At 38.5% G+C, this 18,470-nt stretch overlaps 1 protein-coding gene across 1 annotated transcript in view; it reads left to right on the top strand.

Moving 5' to 3' along the window:
- The window catches only part of PIK3C3 (phosphatidylinositol 3-kinase catalytic subunit type 3), a gene marked incomplete in the record, with an annotated part of 1,653,126 nt that overhangs the window by 898,077 nt on the left and 736,579 nt on the right, over nt 1–18,470 (top strand). The window contains 2 exon segments of the mRNA XM_044074431.1: nt 59–146; nt 5,949–6,016. Coding sequence (XP_043930366.1) covers nt 59–146; nt 5,949–6,016 — 156 coding nt within the window.

Raw genomic sequence — 18,470 nt, 5'->3', positions numbered from 1 at the left:
CAGATGTATGCAGTCTGGTACAAATGCAGTACTACTCTGACCACTATGTATGTTTCAGTTCTCAGATAATAACCAGTCCTCTTGTACCAGTGTCACCCCCACCGCCTTCTAAGGTGAAAGATGCAGCAGATAGTGAAAACCTAGAGGTAAGGAGCAGCTTTTAAGCTACAGTCTTTATTCTTTCTAGTACTGTCATCCTGCTGAATGTAGCTTGAGTATGTTGAAGTACTTTAAACCACATGTCGTCTGCTTATACTGTCCTATAAAATGTTTTTGATGCACTGCATCTTTACAAGCAATATTGAGTTACTACAATATTTGGGGCTATATTCAGTGTAAACTGTATTAGTTTTAATTAGTATCTGCACATTTAATCTGTGATGTTGCTATATTTTAATTGGGTGGTGCTTTTACATTGGGCAGATGGTTGGCTACTCCTTTCAGGTACCCCCTAAACTATTTGTTGTTACCGTCTTGCACTCTAATGCTTTGTCCGTATATTAGGTCAAGTGTTGCCTTCTAGTTTGTGGCATGACATCCTTTTACCAGGGATCAGAGAAATATTCCCCCTAAGAATCCCCATTTCTTTCTAGTCATCTTTTGTTCAGACCTTCTCATAATGTCCATGCTGGGTTTTATGTCTTGGAAATCTTGAATCTTCTACAAATACTTGCAGTTACAGTATCAGATGTTCATTCAGGATGACTACAGGAGGTAATTTTTCTGCAATTGTCCCTTGAGTGGTAGCAGTTGCCAGTGCTAATGATTTAACCTCATGCTATTGTCAGTGACGTAGAAAAATTGTGCTTTACTACATTAATTTTTTTTTTGTGATTGAGAGTATCTAACACATGTTCTAGCCTGTGACCCCCCCCTTGTGCGAATCCACACTGGAACTGGAGAGATGCAAGGAGAAAGTATCCACAATATTTGTATGTCATAGTCCACAGGGCCTTTTGCTGTCTCTGCCCTGACACACCGTGCTTGAATTCATTTACCAAACTCTGGAAGGTGGCCATGTTCTGGGGATAGCACGATTTAGTAGCTTAAAGTAATTAATATTCTTGGCCTGTTTATAGGCCTGTCACACCATGGTGCATTTCTCATTTCCAGCTGCAATCAAGTATATGTGGCCTGAAGCCTGAATTACAACCCCCAAAGGAAGGGACACAAACCTGTTTCTGCCAGTACTTGCATTTGCAAACCGTCTTCCTCTTACTGAGTGTGGAGTCTGAGGAAAATAAACTCCTAGTCTTTCTCAGCTCAGAACCGGACAGGAATATTAAATCCTGTTGCACTGCTAGTGTTAGGAGTGTGCCACCTATGTGATAGTTGAGACTGCAAGAAAGCTAGCTGCATAGCAGTCAGCCTGTGGTGGGAGTGCATCTTGCACTATAAGCCTAGCTGATGCGGAGGAGTTCTTAGTGTCCATGCATGGAGAAGTTGAATGCACAGGTATTGTACCTGAAGAAGTGGACACAGGTTATGGGAATAGCCATCCTTCATGTCTCGGAGGGTGATACCCCAAGTTAATTAACCATACTGAACATGTGTGCAGTGCACATATAGGTTGCAGGCAGGCCACATGTAGTACTGATGTATGTGTTTACCCATAAGTATGTCAAGTCTGCAGGCATGCTGAAGTGGCACTGGAGGTATGCATGTTCTGCAACTGGATATTCTGCATTTCTGTTTGCACATACAACAGATGGTCTCATGTGTAACCTGACTATTCTGATTCACTGTATTCTGTCTTGTCTTGCATGTTCATAGGACAGAACAATGCTATGAAGACACCTTCACAGTCAACAGCTTAGCTGGCTCTCTAACAGTGATGATGCTAAGGCACAGATGAAATCCTAGACGTGACTCAGAGACAGTGTCTGTCTCCAACCATTGTTCAGAGTGAAGGTATAGCCACACCCACACCTGAGCTATATGCTGTACAGCACGAGTGCTCAACATCCCCATCAGGAGGGCTCCCCCTATGATTGGGAGCACCACCACAGCTCTTCCTGTCACTGCAACAGCACTGGAGCTCACTCCATCTGAAATGAGTATACCCATTATATGGCACCTTAGCAAGTATTCCTGGTGCTGTCACATGATGTACAGGTGAAGCTAGAGCTCAAGCAACAAGTGTGCAGGATTATCATCTGGGCACAATCTCCCAAGGTAGAGACGATTGGTGTGGTGTGTGACTGCCATAAGGATGTCACCCAACACTTCCCACACCTTGGTGACCCCATGAAGTCCAAGGAAAACTCCATGCTTGGTCTCATGAGGAATGTGGTGGCACATGTTTCTGCTTCATCCGGCTCTGTGTGGGGGATAGCAGGTGTCACCATCACTGCCCTGTCCAGCACTGTTGCCCATGATCCACGGAGTGGATATACACAAGGTCTACATATTAGAAGGTTATTGCAGAGTACACAGTCTGGTCCTGCAGGTCTAGGAATATCTCATTCCGAGGAGGTATCTGTCAACTTCCAGGGGCTATGGGCACCTCAGTGGTGGGCAACAGACTGGTTCCATTCCTGCTGAAGCACAACATCCCTGCTCAGTCATTTATTATTTTATTTTATTTATTTATTGTTTTATTTTTTTATAATTTACTTTATTTATATTTGTTTACTGGGATAGTACACTGATCTGAGCGAACTGTTTGCAACCACAGCCTGGGTGAATAGGATCACATAAGTAATAAACACAAGATACTTGAAGAAAAACAATATGCTAAAAATCATATAATATACATATTTAGAGATGCTACAACATTTAGTTCAAAAAGCAGTTTACAAAGTCAAAACAAGGATGTAAAAATGGAATTATACTTTGCAGAGCTTTTTGGATAATGGCTGAGATGGCTTTTGCTACAGGGATAGCACCATATCATATACAGAGATATAAAGACATCAGAAAAGGCAAGTGGGAACGTTTCAAGAAAGTTTAATGGCATCCCTTCCCAGTAAGTCATGTATTTGTGATGTCACCCTCTTCCTGTCAGTGAAGTACATTATATGTGATAGAGTGCCCATTGCCACAACCCACCCTCTTAGTTTTCATCAGTGGGCATATGGCCACCCACCCAGATTGTGATATCATCTGTGTTACTGTTTCCCTTGGCATCTTTGCAAATGATGATGGTTGTGACCCACTCCACCTTCCTGTGTTGTGTATGTGGAGATGCCTGGGACACAGTTTCACTTCGTACCACTCCCTTTAACACTGCAAGTATCAGCTTTGCTCTGTGTGACACTACACTATCAGTGAGTGCTTGTTAGGGACCTGTACACCTGAACTAGATGCCATTGCTTTGCCTGCACTGCCATGTGTTGTGCTTGTTCCTTTCTAGTGAGGTGTGACCCAGCTTCTGCTTACTTTGTCTCAAGCTTGTTGTCATTGCTAGATGAGACTGGGTATTGGTTGTGACTGGGGTTGTTGTAATAGGTTCGGATGTTCCCCTGGATGGATGACTGGTCTATGTCCTTCCTAGGAAATATATACTTATAGGTTGTAGCTTGATGTAGACATGTTGTAGGCTGTGCTAGGGGAGTACTGATGTGTCCCTAGACCTATCCAGCCATCAGGACTGGACTTCTGCAGGCTGGACACATGCTCTGAGGTATTTCTGGATTGTACATGGTTGGTGGTATACTGCAGTTCAGCAATACTGTGCTGTTGTCAACCAGCATTCCTTTCTGTGGCTCTGCATGTGCCTGGTTAGCACTGTACCTGCAATTACCAGTTAGATGGGCCTGTGGATTATTGTTGTGTGTGAAGCTGTGCTGGAAATGCCATGTGTATGCCAGATACTGGCAACAATGTAATAGCTCTTCCAATTTACATAATGAAGTTGGTGGACACCAGATGGGGCATTTATTGCTATATAGGTGCAGTATAGCAACCTGTAGTTTGGAGAGGTAAGCTGTGTTATAGAAGCAATGCATGGTGGTGGTTCTCTTTTAGGGTGTTGGGGAGATGCCTATGTTCACCCACATGCAGAACCCAGGTATTAAATGTACTAAGTATTCGAAGGTTTGACATTTGCGTTATGCCCAGTGTGTTCCCTTTTGGTTCCTAGAAAGTCCCTGCTCAGTTTCTATATATTTAGGAAGTCTGTGCATTCCAGCCAATCATGCTTGTGGGCAGCAGATGTCAGCCAGCAGTTGTATAACTCTTTCATAGGTAGATACTAGGCTATCTGCCCTAGGGCATTTATAAGCCTAGCCAGAGTGTATTTGGCTTCCGCCTCCCTATTAGATTAGCCTACTGTGCCTCTGTAAAGTAGGTCACAGAAGGTACCCTTTTAAGATTAGTTTACTGTGCCTCTGTCTAGCAGGGACACAGAAGAGATCCCAGGGGTGAATTTGCAATTTCCCATCCACGCATCCAGATTTCGCTTGAAGAGGGTCAGCGAGCGGATATGTCTAACATGAATTGGGATTCTATTCCAGAGTGAGGGGAGCCTCTGGGAAATGAATCTGTCCCTCCAGCATGTCCTATTTAATTTATTTTTGTGCTGAGGTTTAGGTCCCTGGAGCGTGTAGCTCTAAGGGACTTGGATTTTTTGAGGTGGAGCATGTCCATTAATTCTGGGTTTGACATGGCTTTGTACGTCAGGCATAGATCGCCTCTGAGTAGGCGGTAAGCAACTGAGTAGAGCTGGAGTTTCTTTAGTCGAGCTGCATAGGACATCTGTTTGTAGCCCATGGTCCTCTTGGTGAGGTACTTTTGGGGTCTCTCCAGTTGCAGATGTCGGGTAAGGTACATCCCAAAAGGGGCATTGTATTCAATTATGGGCCTGATGAGTGACGAGTAGAGGGGCACAATGACCTCTCTTGATCTAGATGCGAACCCTTTCGTGATAAGGTGGGCTATATAGAAGGTCTTTCTAACCACTTTGGCAACGTGATTATCAAAGGAGAGATTACTATCTACGTTGGTCCCCAGATCTCTAATTACTTCTTCCGTACTTAATGGATTACCACCTATGTGGTAATTTGTGGGCACCTTGTTTTTCCCAAAGTAGCATTTAGCTTGAGGCTTCAAATCAAAAATACTCTGCCATCTGCTGGTTGGTTAGCTGGTGGTGCCTGGTATATTGCTTCTACCATTTTTGTTCATGCTGCCTGCTGGCATGTCACTGTACCAGGTGAGATTTAGCAGCATTGTAGACAAAAAGTGCTGCTGCATGAATGCTGATACTTTTAATAGTACATCTCCTTGATGCAACTCCTTAAATTCCCTTGTGCTTTTTGCATATATAGTGGCATGCAACTTGTTGCATGCCTTCTGCTCTCTGTGTCTGCAAATAATGTCCTGCTTTTAGTGGCACTCATTTGCATCTGCACACTTTCATTTGCATGGGTTTATATAGTCATTTACATATGCATGTCCTCACATTGTTTCCTCATTACTCAGTTTTGCTAGCAGGTACAATGAATTGCAGCATGCCCGAGTATGGTGGCTTCTTGTACAGCAACATGCTTCGTACTACATAAGTTGATTGTGATTAAGTACGTTTTGTCAAGTTTAAAGATATAATGTTTTCTTTGTTAAACAGTTTCACCACCATTAATGAAAATTCTAATTGTCTTGATTTGTACTGTAACCGTGTGATGGAGACCTTATAACTTAATTTAAATGCTTTCAGTAAAAACTTACACTGTAGTTTTTTTCTTTGTAACTGACTATTATACTTTGAAGGAAACTGCAATGCATACTTTATGAAATTGCCTGCAGATGTAAAATATTTCATTTTTGGCATCTTCTGCCCCCGCCCGGTTTTATTTCTGCTAGTTTTAGGATTTGTTTTCATTTTAAATGGTGTTCAGTAAACTACAGTATGTCAGCATTTTAGTAATCTGTGTTTTTGTGTTGTTGCGTAAGAATGTGTGAGCTTGTATTCCATTCATTTGTGTTTACTGATATTTTCTTTCTTTCAGCAAGATCTTTGTACTTTCCTAATATCGAGAGCATGTAAAAATTCCACATTGGCTAATTACTTATATTGGTATGTATTTTTTTCACCATTTATCTCTTTTAAAGTAGGAACTAACCAAAAAGGCAAGCAGGTCCTGTATTTTTTTGCCATCTCATCTTTTAAAACACTGCATAGAAAGCTGATGCAGCACTTGAAATTAGACGTAAAGTTTATTTAGAATTCACTATTTTGCAGGTTTAGGTGGATCAGTAACAGACGACTTTTAGGAGTTTGTTGGGTAAGTTTCATTCCTGGCTGGGTACCTTCATGTTTTGTCCCTCCCTCCATTTCACATACCTTTTTTTTTTTTTAGTTTTTGTGTAGTTCTAAATCAAGATTGCAGGCTAATTTTGACTTCCCACCCTACCTCTCAAATGTCCAGAATTTCACACAATGTTCAGATATTGACCTCTCATTTTTGATCTGTTGCTTATAAAATACACGTTTTTTTTTTTTGACAAATCAAGTACTGCGATTACTAATTAATGACAGGCATTTCTGTTTCAGGCACCATATCCTGCAGAATGCATGCTTATGCAAACCTGTTATTCTTGCAACTTTCCAACTTTCTGTCCGTAGTTTTGGCCCTCTGTTTCCCACATTATTTTTGGCTTTGTCCACAGTTCATAATCACAGAAATTGAGAGGTATGCTGCCCACACTATTGTATTGATTTTACAAACACTGTTAGTTTGTGACTAGAGTTCATGGAACTGATTGCTGACATATTTATGGGAGCTGTCTTGCAGAGCATGTACACTTTGCTTTGGGTTTGTAACCGCTTGATGGACTAGCTTATGCAAAGTCCACCAATTTTTATTTATTGTTATTTTGGAGTGAATGGAAAACAGGTCTGGATGCCTTGAAGTTTTGTGATAAAATTCTTGTCAAGTACTAATTTCAGTCCTTTGAGCTGCTGTTAACAAAGTGTTATATTAATGTTTGCATGTATTGATATGAAATAAAGGGCTTAATTTTGTTCTTTTGGTATCGTATATTGCAGGATATTTATACATCCCTGCTTTTCTTTAAAAATTATGCTTTAGCCCACTGCTGTTGGCATATACTGCTGGTTATTCCTGCGTGGCCTGCCCATCTCTAAAGTTTGCACTTCATTCCACTGTCTTATACAGTCAGGGAACTGTTGCATTTAGTTCACTTCAGCTTTGGTTAATTGTAATTCAGGTACAATTGTAAAGTACATCAGATGGATGGGGCTGTCACTTCTGATTGAGGGCATTGATCACAACAGTAATGGTATACTTCATCCTTGCTGTTGTCACATGATCTGAATGAGCTGTTGGTGAGTCATCTCTTCTGGGCTGTCTCACTGGGCAGTGTTTCAAAACTGCCTGTCAGTCTTAGCAAGAGAAGTGCCTTTTAGAATTCTAAGTCAGATTGTGGTCTTTGTTTAAAATGTCTGAGTAACTCCAACTAATTCAGTTCGTTTTCTTGCCAGTTATGGTGGGAAACTACGCACTACAAATCAGGTTTCTGTCAGAGAAAACCCCAGTGCAGCCTTTATGTGTATATATATATATATATATATATATATATATCTTCACTTCATAATCTCGAAATAGTGAAATTTCGAATTTCAGTATCTCGAGACCATGAAGCCGAAACCCCATAAGTGCGAAATTTAAAATTGCGACTTCTATACTAAACATACCGCATATACAGACACAAACATACACCTCCCTATACATACACAAACACCTACCCGACATGCACCCTACTTAAATATGCTAACTCCGAGATTGCACTACACAGACAAACACACAGAAACACCACTACACAAGCTACATTCCCCTCGCACACACACATCAAACTAACAAAACACATGGACACACACTAAAGCCCCTAACCAAAACCCATAAAACACAAACACTTACCTAATCTCCAACCATCCACTCACACACCGCAACACCAGAACCGCTAATTCAAAATCTCCGAACTTCGGGATTTTGAATTTTGCGCTTCTGGGGTTTCGGTATTCTACACGTTCGCCTTTCTGGTCTCGGGCTACTGAAATTTGGGATTTCAGTAGTTGGAGATTCTGAAGGGAACCCGTGTGTGTGTGTGTGTGTGTGTGTGTGTGTGTGTGTGTGTGTGTGTGTGTGTGTGTGTGTGTATATATATATATATATAGATATATATATATATATATATATATATTTTTTATTTTTTTTTTTTTTTTTTTTAATCTCTGTTTTAATTATTTGAACAATCTAAACTAGGCTTGTTTTAATGTATGATGTTGTGTATATTTATTTAAAAGATAATATAGTCTTCTGTGAAGCCTGTCAGTTTTTAGTAAATTTTCTGAGAGGGTTAAATCATTCATTTTTGGTCAGCTGTCCTAATTACATCTAACCGGTCTATTTGATTTTAAAGAGTTTATGGACTGAGTTGTGCAGAATACATTCTAGTGTTTTAACAGGTGTTCTTTTTTTGACTGTCACCTCCTGTTGCTTTCTAAGTTTAAAAGTATGCATTTCATTATATTTGTTGGTTACCAAATCCACATGACATAAAAACAAAAGGAAAAACAATGGTTGACTCAGGATAAAACAGATCCACAAATATTTTAATACTAATCCCACAAGTCTTTTAATATTAATCCTATTTGTTGGTTATTTGAATTTATGAATGCTTTCTGATGTTTGTGAAGGATTATACTTTATTGAAGAAATATGAAAAAGAGGTGGAAACCACTCTGGAGTTAATGACAGCTGTTTTGAAAAAAGAAATTACAAGTTGTGCTTAATACTTTTTGTAAATGAGAATTTCTCCTAGGGCAAATATGACATTTACAATTTTTTTATATTAAATTTCATACCATACGATGTTGTTTGTCAGACCACTGCAGCATTAGTTTTCTCTCGCATTATTTGCTGAAAAGAAACACTTTGTGCCTAAACTTGTATTTAAATTGTTGGGATGAGGCAGTAGTGATTGGACTGCAGATTAGGTTTTCTACAGTTGTAAAAATTTAACCACATACGCTTAAAGAAAAGCCTAAAGCTATGAAGAAATTAGGAAAAAATATAAAAAGTGCCTGAAACTGTTGTTTCAGTAAGTAGACGTTGGACTAAGAACATGAGTCACAGGTTTGGGCTACATTGGCATTTTAAGCCCAAGTCTGCAGTAGTGGTTATTATGTTAAAGGTATATACCAGCCTTCCTTTAGGACCAGCTGTCATACATTTTCCTTTTGAATGCTGTTTTGTCTTTCATGGCAACAATTTCTTGAGGACCCTCCACTATGGGACATAAAGCTAGGCTTCCAGGCACCCAATTCAGGTTCTGTAAACTAGTCTTCTACTGCCCCTTGTAGCTCCTATAATGAAACTGACCATTCCAGGACCCCCTCCCCATCAGTAGGTAGTTCTAAGACCTTTTTACAGAGAGGCTTGTACATATACTTGATTTTCCTTATGCTCTGCTGGAGCTTTCAGGGTACTCCTTGGGTTTTGACCTCTGCAGGTTTTAGTATACATGACTTCCTTTTAATCAATCTGCAAGACTACCCAGTTACCCAGCCTAATACGTCTGCACTTCAGACTGATCCAAAGGCTTTAGCTGCAGTTGTAAGAAAAGAATAAGTTAGAAAAGGCTTCATCATTGCCTAGTGCTTTTGTTTCCTCCACCTTATCCTATTTAAGGAATGGAAAAAGAGGTAACTTCACTTCAGCATCACTTTTGTCAGCAGACAAAATCAGGATGGTAGACTAGTATCTTTCTTTCTTTGGATGTGGTGTAGAGTTGAATACTGACAATTCATATGATTCTGGTTCTCACCTAATGATGCATCTTTTGAGTAGATATTACAGTTAATGAGAAGCCCCTTTGGTTGAAAGGCAAAGGACGTTACTGTTCTACAGTGAGATCAAAGAAATAGCTCAGCATTGAAATTCTGAGGGTCTACATCAGTGCCTCCTTTCATGCCTCTGTTCATGAATGCCTATAATAAACCTAACTCAGAAACTCAAGTTATGCAAGAACCATATTGCTGATTTGAATGTTTTAGATCTAACAGCTGAAGAAGAAATTCAGGTCTACAGCTACAACACTGCTCAGTTTTTTTTTTACTTGTTATAGGGTGCAAAACTGTAGAAAAGTTGGACAGGATGGTTTATTTGCTCCTCTGTATTAGCAGTCTTGAACCTGCCAGGCTAAAATGATTTAAGTACTGACTGGTTATGATTACTCACATTCAAGGTTTACTAGCAAGCTGTTTAATCTTATAGAGCTTGGGCACTTTTAACGGTTCTCAGGTAGCTGATATATCCCATGCTTCCTTAGTGAAGTCTGTGTCTGACTGCACAGATGTTTGTTTCAGGATCTGGTTATAGGATAGCACTAGAGATATTCTCCTGGTTAAACTGTCAGCCATTCCTAGCTAATAATAAAGCTAAAATTTTAAATGTTATTTTTGACAAGGGATTGTAGCGGCCATGGGCAGAGTTCAAAAAATTGCAGGAATTGTAGAGGTCATGGACAAAATCTAGATTATTGGTTGACCTTCTGATGAAACAAACACCAAGTCTAGACCCTGTTTTTGTTTAGAGCAAGAAACAGTGGAATGGTAAGCAGAACATAATAAATGGGGACAGAGGGAGTAGTCCACAGTGCAGCAAATGTTAAAAGCTCTCCAATACTCTTTAGTATAAGGTTCTGTGCTTTGTCCCTTTCCACTGCCACACTCCTTGATCTGTTGGGTATAGGAGGAAACTTTGTACCAAATCGGTTTAAGTGACATGAATCAGCAAGATGGTTCTACATGGTACAAAGACTGCTCTTTCATGGAATCCTTCAGAACATTTTCTTTTTCTCTCCCCAGTTGCTCATAGTACCAAATAGGGAAATGCTTTTACTTCAGGATCTTCCTAACTCTTTAATGGAAGGATGTTTGATGTCTGATACTGGACCTGAGCAAACAGAGCAATTTCATAAAAGCAAAGCTGACAGTCTTTTGTCTTTTATTCTGCAGGATCCTTTTTGCTGTTTGGATATGCAGGATGTTTGCCTTCATGTCCGTGTTCTGTATTTACTTCAGGAAACTTCTTAGGTAACAGATGAGGCTGAATCAGTTTTTTATTGCCTTCTATTGGTTTGACTTCAGTTTTCAGGGTTTCATAGAATACCTAGCTGCAGTTTTTGGTTACGTTGACATCTAAGTGATTCATGTTTATGTTTACTGTGATTGCCTGGTTAAGGTGTATCCTTTGCCCAGCACTTCATGTATCCCTGCTGCAGGTACTGGTTTGTTTGAACTACCTGGAAAATTCATCTTAAAGAGAAGGCCAGACAACAGTTAGAAGAGACCAAAGGAAGTTATAGTAAACAAAATAATTGTGTTGAGAAACTGTTATAAGCTACAAGCAAAAATGTATGGTCTTTATTAGAACAAATCAGATCAAAACAATTTGTATATATTAAAACATTAGATTGTCTGGAAACTATGTTATTGATGGAAGGCTGCAAGAAGAACAAAAAACCTGGAGGCCACCAAAATGCATAAAAAAGAAGGAAGGACTTGGGGAAAGAAAAAAGGTATGATTCTGTGTAATATTTATGCATAAAAGTAGACTGTACTAACCCACGTAACCACAGAAGCTCCAAAGATATTTGAATAAACCTAAACAAAGACATTGAGACATGGTAAAGTTTACAAATGAAAGAACAGGAATACAAAGGAAGGGGGGGCGTATTGAATAACAGTATGTTTAGTGAAACATAAAAGCAACAAATAGAAATGAAAATGATCCACCAGCTGAGAAGTGAAGGGTTTAGTGTGGAGATTTCAGTACGGGCAATATTACAACGAGTCAAAGAATTTCTGGGTGATGGTGCATCAAGTATAACAGGACACTTGTACAGATGATGTGCACAGAGTGAAATTCTGGAGCCTTTTGCAGGAGACTTGCGTGAAAGTCCAGTTAGAATTATACAGCAAAAGAAAGAACAGGAAACGGAGATTAAAGAGGATGCTGTCTGTCTAGAAGAGGGCAATCTACAGGAAGACCTGCTTGATTGTATAGAAACAGACATATTAAGAAAGATGAGAGAGACTTCAGAAAGTGAATAAAACTTAAAACATTAGAAGCCTAAGTAAAACTGATGAGTACAGTAATCAGGATTAAGAGATTGTTCATGTGATATAACAGAAATAAATCTAATATGTTTCTGTGCAGCTAAATTAGTAGCAGAAATTACCACAAAAATGCAAATTAACAAAGGAAGAAGGTACAAGTGGAATACCACCATGGAAGCAATGAATAGAAACGTAAAACTGTAAAACCACCAAGACAGAAAGTGTTACTGTTAGAAGAGTATAGAAGAAGGAACAGGGCATCAAACTTTTTAAGAATGAGAGATGTGATGAAAGCAGTGCACAGCATCAAAACAGATCAGAATTTATCATGTATTGTCTCAAATAAACAAAAATTATCAGCACAAGCAGAATGACTTAGAAGGTATACAGACAAGTATAAATTAAAAATACAAAACAGACAATTCAACGAATACCCGCAAAGGTTCTATAGAAAATTGGAAGACAAAAAGTATATAACTCCAACTAAAAAAGAAGAAATCTGTACATTGTAGAGAAATGACGACTCTGTTAAACATAAGGAAGATGCAGAATGGGTAGAAGAGTTAAAAGAAGTAGTAAGAATATCTAATGTGGAGGATATGGATGAGATAAACTCACTGAAATTGAGACAAAATTTAGAAAGGCTCTTATCTGGAAAACCAAGGATCCAGATGCAGTACTTAAATTTTGGCTGTGTAAATATTTAGCAGTGAGTAAAAATTGTTTATTTGCACATGTTGAAATGACTCAATCTTGGTTAACAACCAAAATAAAAAACATACTCCTCAAGGGAAACTAGCATGCCATCATAAGAATTATAGACCAGTATCAACTTCCAAGATGGCTGCAACTTGATAAATTGCTAAAGTCATCTCTGTCAGTGTGAAAACAGAAACTGAGGATCAGTAGCCAGTGATATTGTCAACCTGAGTAAAATTCAGGTACTGGCTAGTAAGTACATTGCCTGGGTGCTTGCAGAGAAGAAACTTAAGAGAATCTGAAAGAAAATTCGCTAGATAATGTGAAGTGAAAATACTGTCTGGGAAGAGTCCTGCAGATGTTCATCAAAAAGCAGTCCAATCTCCAACTTTGGTGCAAGGCATGGCTTCCAGTAATCTAGACAAAAAGTAAGTCAGATGTGCTCAGAGCTGATTCAAATAACTGAAACACTTAAGAGTATATCAACTGAAATAAAATTATGGAAAAACTAGAAGAAGCTTTAAACAGATACCCAGATGAGCTGATAAAACTGCAAAATTCAGAGGTTAAAATGAAAAGTCTGACTGTGTATGAGACTGCGCAAGAAGAGATGCTGCAAAATTTTTAGAATTTAGAGAAAATAGCAAATAGGAAAATGTGAGATTTTCTTTTGTACCAGGGAAACTAGAAGGAGCAGAAAGCAAAAATAAATAATTGGACTGGTATTTCACAGCAGGAACTGTTAGTTGAAAGGGCACACCATGTTTATTATCCAGATATGGCCATTAGAAAGCAGCCAATACCTTTATTTGTAAAGATGCAAACCTACCAGCAGAAAGCAACAAGACTGTGGCAGAAGGGCAAAATATTAAACGTTGGAGACAATAGAGTATCTGTGAACAACCAGGCAGAAAAGTAACAAAATTATTCCAGGAATCAGGGAATGTTGAAAGACAGGTGTAAGATTCCAGCTGCTGTATCCAGCTGTCTTAAGAATATTTTTCCTGGAGGATCAAAGTCATCAAATTCCTCTCTTAATACAATACGCTGATGACGCTACAATTATTTCCTCTTCTGACAATCTCTCCCACCTACTCATCCTTAGTCAGAAATCTCTGCTCTCATTTGAAATGGCTAGCAACAAACCAACTTCTACTCAACCCTAAAAAAACTAAACTCTTCCTCTTCCTTCCTAAATCTCTCCAACACCTCAAAGTGTTAAGAAAAGTAAATATTACAGTGAAAAAAGGGAAGAAAAGCATGCTTAAGTTAATATGTTGTAATCTTGGGTTGTTGAGGTGGGGGATGAGGTATAAAAGTATGCAGATCTTAATTTAAGTAAATCTGATTTGTTTTCTCTTACTTTTGCATAGGTGAATGTCTGCATTAAGACCCTTGGCTTAATTTCATAACAAATGTTAAGTGGAAATAAGTAAATATGAGAACACAGAATATAATGAAGTTTTCCTTTAGCAATAAATGTTTCAGCTTGTCTTTCCAGGTACAACAGAAGACTACATTTTTATTTTTTTCTCTTATTTTTCCATGTAGGCAAGCTGATAATAAGGCAATAAAAGACGAAACACTGATTCCTTCAAGGCTAAAAGTTAAAGATTTCTAAAAATATACAAGTAGTTTTCACATTAGGTGAGGAGGGCTAAGGATAAAAAAGAACAGGCACCAATTAGTTTAAGTAAAAGCACAGCCAATAACATGTGTCTTAGCATGGATAATCTCAGTTTCATGTTAATTAGGGCCTGTGTTAGCAGCTGTCTGTTTGGCACAAATGTTCCTTTTAGGAGAATTAAACTTCATTATTTGAAGATGTTGATATTTATGTGTATTTGTATTAAGTTAACAGGTTATGAGGCTGTTCTTGATGTGTGTGTGTGTGGGGGGGGAGGTTATTAAAACAAGAAGTCTTGTAAAATGTGGCATAGGTTCCAATGTTGATAAGAAAAAAAAAATAAGTATAAAGGTTTAACCTGCCAAACGTTAATGGGTGCATGTGTCACAACAGAAATAGACATTTCAAAAACCTGTCATATATAATAAGTGGGAATAATGACTTCTTACCATAATGGCAGCATCTTCCATTTTATCTTGGAATTTGAATGGTCTCACAAGTATAACAAAAAGGAAAGAATGCTTAATTATAGTAAGAAGTGCAGAGTTCAAATAGCAGTGCTACAGGAGGCACATTTGAAAAGAACTAAGTATGTGAATTTGATAAAGAAAGGATTCCAGGATGGACATTCTGCAGAATATCACATGCAAAAAGAAAGATTAGTGCTTGTATTAATTGCTGTAGGAGCTCCATTAGTGATAGACAAGGTAAAAAAAATAACCGCAACTTTGTAGTAGTTAAGGGGCTGCTGTAAAGGGATGAGCATTTTACTGGCATGTATTTATATTCCACCTCAAACTGCTAATTTGGAGCTTAAAATAATCAGCTTTCAGCAGGGAATATTACTTAGATGGGGAATGAGGATGCTTCTGGGGGCCTAGAATTATAACAAAAAAGATTTCTGAAGAAATTTATGAAAAGAGTTGGTATGGAAGACGTGAATTCATTAGTAGGAGCTCAGAGTGAATTTATATATTATTCCCCAAGGTACAGTAACTGCACTAGACAGAAATTTTATTTCACAGGAATATGTCCATTTAATTGAGAACTTTGATACACATTAAATATCTTTTTTCAAATCATGTGCCAATAATTACTAAAATAAACATGAAGAGTAGTGAAGTAAAGATGAGACACTGGCATTTCCTCACCTACCTGTTAAAAAGAGAGGAATTTGAAGAATGGAGAGTGTAAATTATCCAGGAGTTATTAAGTAAGATAGAAAGTAATACAGAAGTTACAACTAGTGAGTGGTATAAAATGGAAGTTGAATTTAAAACTAGGGTAGAAATAAAAGAAAAAGAGATCTGGTTAAGAAGTAATAGTTATTTGGAGGGGGAACCTCACAGAACAAGAAGTGGCATAATTGCAGAGTGCTAAAGATAAAATAATGGAGTACCTGGATAACATACTTGAGCTTGGAAAGATTGCTGCTAAGCAATTGTTTTTTCATAACTCCACAGCACAAAAACTTTTGGCACAGTGATTTGTGCAACAGGAAGTATAAAGGTTTGCTGACATACCCTATAAGCCTACAACAAGAAAAATAACCAGAGATCGTGTAGAGGCATTCAAGATGTTTTGGAAATTTTATGCAAGTTCGTATAAAGCAGAGACATGGGGAAATCAAGAAAAAACACAAATGGAAATATTTATGGAGGACAAATTTGCCAAGATTAAAGGTAGAGGAGACTGAACAGCTTATGGTTAAGATAGAAGGAGATGACAAAAAATGCTGTATAATAGGAGGAGATGAGATAAATAATGATGTGTAACCAATCTACATGAAAGTCTCCAGGAATAGATGGCATTCTTCTGGAAGTATGGAAGGCAGGAGGGAAGAAAGAGATAAAGATTTGGAAAGTTTTGTTTAATTGTATTTTAAAACGAGGGGAGGTACCAACATCCTTGAAAAAAGCTGCGGTGGCTGTAATATCTAAAGATGATAAAGACCCATCAGTATAACTTGTAATGTCATACTGGTGATGGATTACATTGGCAAACAAGTCAGAGGGGACAGATAACAATGTTGCTGTGTGCAGGGGATATGACATTACAGGCAGACTCTGAGCAAGAGTTTCAGCAAAGGATAGCGGAATGGAATGCAAAACTGAAGGCACATGGGGTGCAGCTAAGCACAGATAAGACAGTGGTAATGGCAGCAAATAGGGGAAGTCAGAAGAAGCTGAGGACTGAGATAGAAGGGAAGACAGTACAACATTTTAACAGCTTCAAGTATCTGGAAGGGGTGATTGAGGAGAAGAGAAGTGAAGTCTGAATTAAAAATTCTAAGCTAGAATCAAAGGGGCTGCTGCCAACTGGCATAGAGTTTCATGTGTAGTGTTTGACAGAAGAATGCCAAAGAAGCTGAAAATTAAGGTGTACAAAACAGTGGTGTAACCATTGTAGGATGCACAATGTGGGACAAATGAAGAAATGAGGGCATAAAAGCAGAAGCCAAAGTTGCTCCAGTTGCAGAAAAATATCAAAGAACAGATTACAGTGGTTTGGGCAAATGTGCAGAAAAGCAGAAGACAGTCTTGTGAAGAAGATTTGGGACAAACGGGAAGAAGGCAAGAAGAAATGAGGGCATACAGCAAAGAAGTGGATGGATTGCATGCGAAAAGATCTGCGACAGTCCTGCATGAGTGTTGAATAAGGCAGGACTGTGGCATTGAATTGAGAGAGATGGTGACAGTTAACATGACACCCCATCCCCATGTAGAAAAGGGGGAAAAGGGGATTGGTGATGATGATGATAGTGATGGTAAAAACCCATCTGATACAGCTTCATATAGGCTCATTTCAGTTTTAAACCATGATTATAAAGTGTTTGTCTGTAATGGCTAAAGAATGGCAAAGGGGATGCCAAAATTGATAGATATGGGTCAGTGTGGTTTTCTGGAGGTGAGGCAAACATTTGACCACATTAAAAGCACAATGATGATCCAGAAGGAAGCAGATTATAAGAAAACACTGCTGGTATTGATGGGTCTTAATGCATAGAAAGCATTTAGTTGAGTAAGTTGAGATTTTTATGAGTAGGGAAGCGGAAACCTTTTAATTTTCTGATATAATATTAAGGTTAATTAGGATATATGAAGGATCGGAGGCAAAAATCAAAGTGGGAAGTTTTGTCAGATAAGTTCCATCTGAATAGATGAACTGGGCAGGGATGTCCTCTTTCCCCTTTATTTGCTTGTTGGCAAGGAAAATAAGAGAGTTAGAAATTAAGGATATAATTGGTATGGTGGTCAAGAAAATTTGGTTTTATTTGCACATTGTTATTCTGTACCTGATTGATCCAGAAAAGGGCATCTTATGTTGTAGAATGTTCTGACTCTATTTTTAAAGATAGAAAATTAATGAAGATAAAACAAATGGTATAGCTATAAGCAATGTACCCACACATGAATTGGTCCAGCAATATCCATATTTATGGGAACATGATAGATAAATGAAATATTTAGGAGTATACATTAAAAGGATTTGGTTATGGCAGGTTAAGGATTTGTGGGAAGAGACTAAGAAAAGATAATACAAAACTGAGAAACTGGAAGCTTTTGCCTATGGATATGGATAGATATTAAGATAAAAAAAAAAAGACTTTCGGCTTTTCCCTGTTAGGGGTCACCACAGCGGAACTCCGGTCCGCTCATGTTTGGCAGTGTATTTTTATAGTGCCGAGTTGCCAGCCTGATTCCCAACCTTCAATAAAGGCACGCCCATTCATGCTCACACCTACCTGCATGTCTTTAATGTAACTCGACCATGGGGAGGACATGCAGACTCCACACAGAAGACGCTCCAGCCAAGAATCGAACGGGAGAACCACTTGCTGTGAGGCGACAATGCTAACCATTGCACCACCGCGGATATCAAGATACCAGCAGTAAAAATGTTTTTAGTCCATTTAGTTTTAAACCCAGGTCAGACATATTTTTATTAACTAGGGGAAAAGTTGTAGATAGTATCAGAGTTGAAGAATTTTATTTGGGAGGGAAGAGGAAAAGAATCAAATGGCATAGGTTGGTCCTACGAATAGAACAAGGAGGTGTA

The sequence above is a fragment of the Protopterus annectens genome, chromosome 6.part0 (genome assembly GCF_019279795.1).
Source record: "Protopterus annectens isolate FY-2018-M chromosome 6.part0, PAN1.0, whole genome shotgun sequence".
In the NCBI taxonomy this organism is placed as follows: domain Eukaryota; kingdom Metazoa; phylum Chordata; order Ceratodontiformes; family Protopteridae; genus Protopterus; species Protopterus annectens.
Note: the sequence above shows the minus strand (reverse complement) of the source record. Positions and strands in the feature narration are given on the sequence as shown.